General features: G+C 46.3%; 1 protein-coding gene across 1 annotated transcript in view; it reads right to left on the bottom strand.

Annotated features, from left to right (window-relative positions):
- Nucleotides 1-6: 6 nt before the first annotated feature.
- Nucleotides 7-2,143, bottom strand: part of tgfb3 (transforming growth factor, beta 3) — an 11,192-nt gene continuing 9,055 nt past the window's right edge. Inside the window, exons 5-7 of the mRNA XM_005916821.3 lie at nucleotides 1,012-1,168; nucleotides 287-440; nucleotides 7-197 (exon numbers count right to left, since the gene is read on the bottom strand). Of these exons, the coding sequence (XP_005916883.1) occupies nucleotides 39-197; nucleotides 287-440; nucleotides 1,012-1,168 (470 nt within the window). The 3' untranslated portion in view covers nucleotides 7-38. The remainder of the gene's footprint in view (nucleotides 198-286; nucleotides 441-1,011; nucleotides 1,169-2,143) is intronic.

A 2,143-nucleotide genomic window follows, 5' to 3' on the forward strand; every position in this document is an offset into this window, starting at 1 on the left:
CCCCGCACCCCCCTTCCCTCCCTCGAAGACCTTGAAGTTTAGCTGCACTTGCAGGACTTGACGACCATGTTTGAAAGCTGCTCGACTTTCGGGGAGCGACCCACGTAGTAGAGGATGGTTAGGGGCTCCAAGTCCTGAGGAACACAGCAGGGAGAGGCGGACGCTTCAGGGTTCAAGGTGTTGTACAGGCTCAGCAGCTGTGAAAGGAAGATGACAAAAGAGATGAGGGTTGGCAAGCACATTTCCAAACACCAAAACGGATTCGAGAAGTGGCACTTTTTCTCACCGAGCTGTGGGTGGTGTCTGCACTGCGTAGGTAAGGACAGGGACCAGAGCAGAAGTTGGCATAGTACCCTTCGGGCTGGTGTATCCACCTCCAGCCCAGATCCTCACGGAAATTAATATATAGTTGTCGCACGCAGCAGTTCTCCTCGTAATTGCTGCAGAAATGAAAGGGGGAGACAATGATTACCCTCTTGATTTGGAGGATAACACGCAAATTTAAGTATACATTTTCCGCCCCGTGGCCTCAGTCAGAGATGAGACTCAAGTTCAGAAATTCCAGTCTTAGGTGTGCCCTTTTTTTCCCTCTTGGAGTCAGCCCAGGTGTCTTTGGTACTGCCTGTCATAGGAAATCCAGAGTTGAGGAGACGGTGTGTAAGAGGCGGTAGTGTTTGCTAGTACCGAGACAGATCCTGACTTGTATAATCTAGTACCTCTGCCATGCTCATCTGGGTGATTAACAAGTTTATTGCATGTATTCTTTGTGTGTTCTGCGCTTATTTACACGTCTTCCCTGTCATGTTTTTTGAAACGTGACAGCTGATATTCTAATTGGATGCGGGTGCTTTATTCAAGTGTCCCTGGAATATTAGCCCAGTAGGCAAATGTCTTAAATTGTCAGCGCAGGTGCAGCCAGAGAGAAACGGTTTTGGGAGAATTTATTTTAAGATGATGAGCAATAGTCTAAGTAGTGCATTACATTTTCCAGGGGGAGCGAATGAGGCTTACTTGAAGCAGTAATTGGTGTCAAGTGCCCGCTTGCGCCTTCGGGAGGAAGACTGGGCATCCAGCCTGTGGGGAGGGAGCATCATGAGGATGAGGTGGGGGTACAGCTGCTCCTTTTGGCTTTTCACACGGCTCTGCTCGTCATACTCTGCTTCCATCCCTGCAGGAGGAGGTTTTTTTAAAGATATCAAGGGGAAAAAAACTACACAAAGAGGTTGACATTTTTTAAAGACTCTTCAACAGCTGATGTTAGTGAAAGTAAGATTTAGTTTCAATCAGCATACTCAGTTGTAACTCTTACATATGAATACTCTCCAGGCCCAACTTCATTCACTTCTGTCTCACTTTTCTTCCCTTCCTGGATTTCACACTGGTCCCTCTAACTTCCTTTCTTCCCCTCCATTCTCCCCCTGGGCCAGTGTCTGCTCATCCACTCTATCCCTGATAGCTAAAGCAGTGGATATCTCAGGAGAGATGCTGCTGGTGGATATGTACGGCCCTCTTTAATTTGGGGCCAAACGTCTGAGCGCCGTGGCAGCACATTCCTTGTGGCCAAGCCAGTCAAGAGCGTTCCCAGGACCGAGGGCCTGGGGGCCCCAGCGCTAAGTGAGATACCAGATCGATTGTATTCCCATGCTCTGTGCCTCTCTCTCTTCCTCTTAGAAAGGAAACCCATTATCTTAACAAAAAGACCTCAGTGAGTTTTGCTGCTAGAGGAACATGTTGATGACTGGACTGGAAAGTACTTTTATAGACCGGTTGCATAATAATAAAAGTATTGTGAGTGATATTTTATGACAAATGCATCCTAATTCACCATGAGAAACATTTTTGTAGAGCACACGAGGACTCCTCATCAGTGCTTCAGGCAACTTTAATCGAGGCAGTAAATGCACTAAAACAAAAGATTTCTTTTTGAAATGTGGGCCAAAAATCCAGAAATTTCCAGTCTACCTCCTTTTGTACAAGTATCTCTCTGCCAGCTCGACACAGCATCAGCAAACAGAGCAAAAGATTTATAGCTGTTATTCAACATTAATACAGGGAGTGCAGAATTATTAGGCAAATGAGTATTTTGTCCACATCATCCTCTTCATGCATGTTGTCTTACTCCAAGCTGTATAGGCTGGAAAGC

This window comes from Haplochromis burtoni, unplaced genomic scaffold (assembly GCF_018398535.1).
Source record: "Haplochromis burtoni strain Fernald_Lab_line unplaced genomic scaffold, NCSU_Asbu1 Contig_16, whole genome shotgun sequence".
NCBI lineage: Eukaryota > Metazoa > Chordata > Actinopteri > Cichliformes > Cichlidae > Haplochromis > Haplochromis burtoni.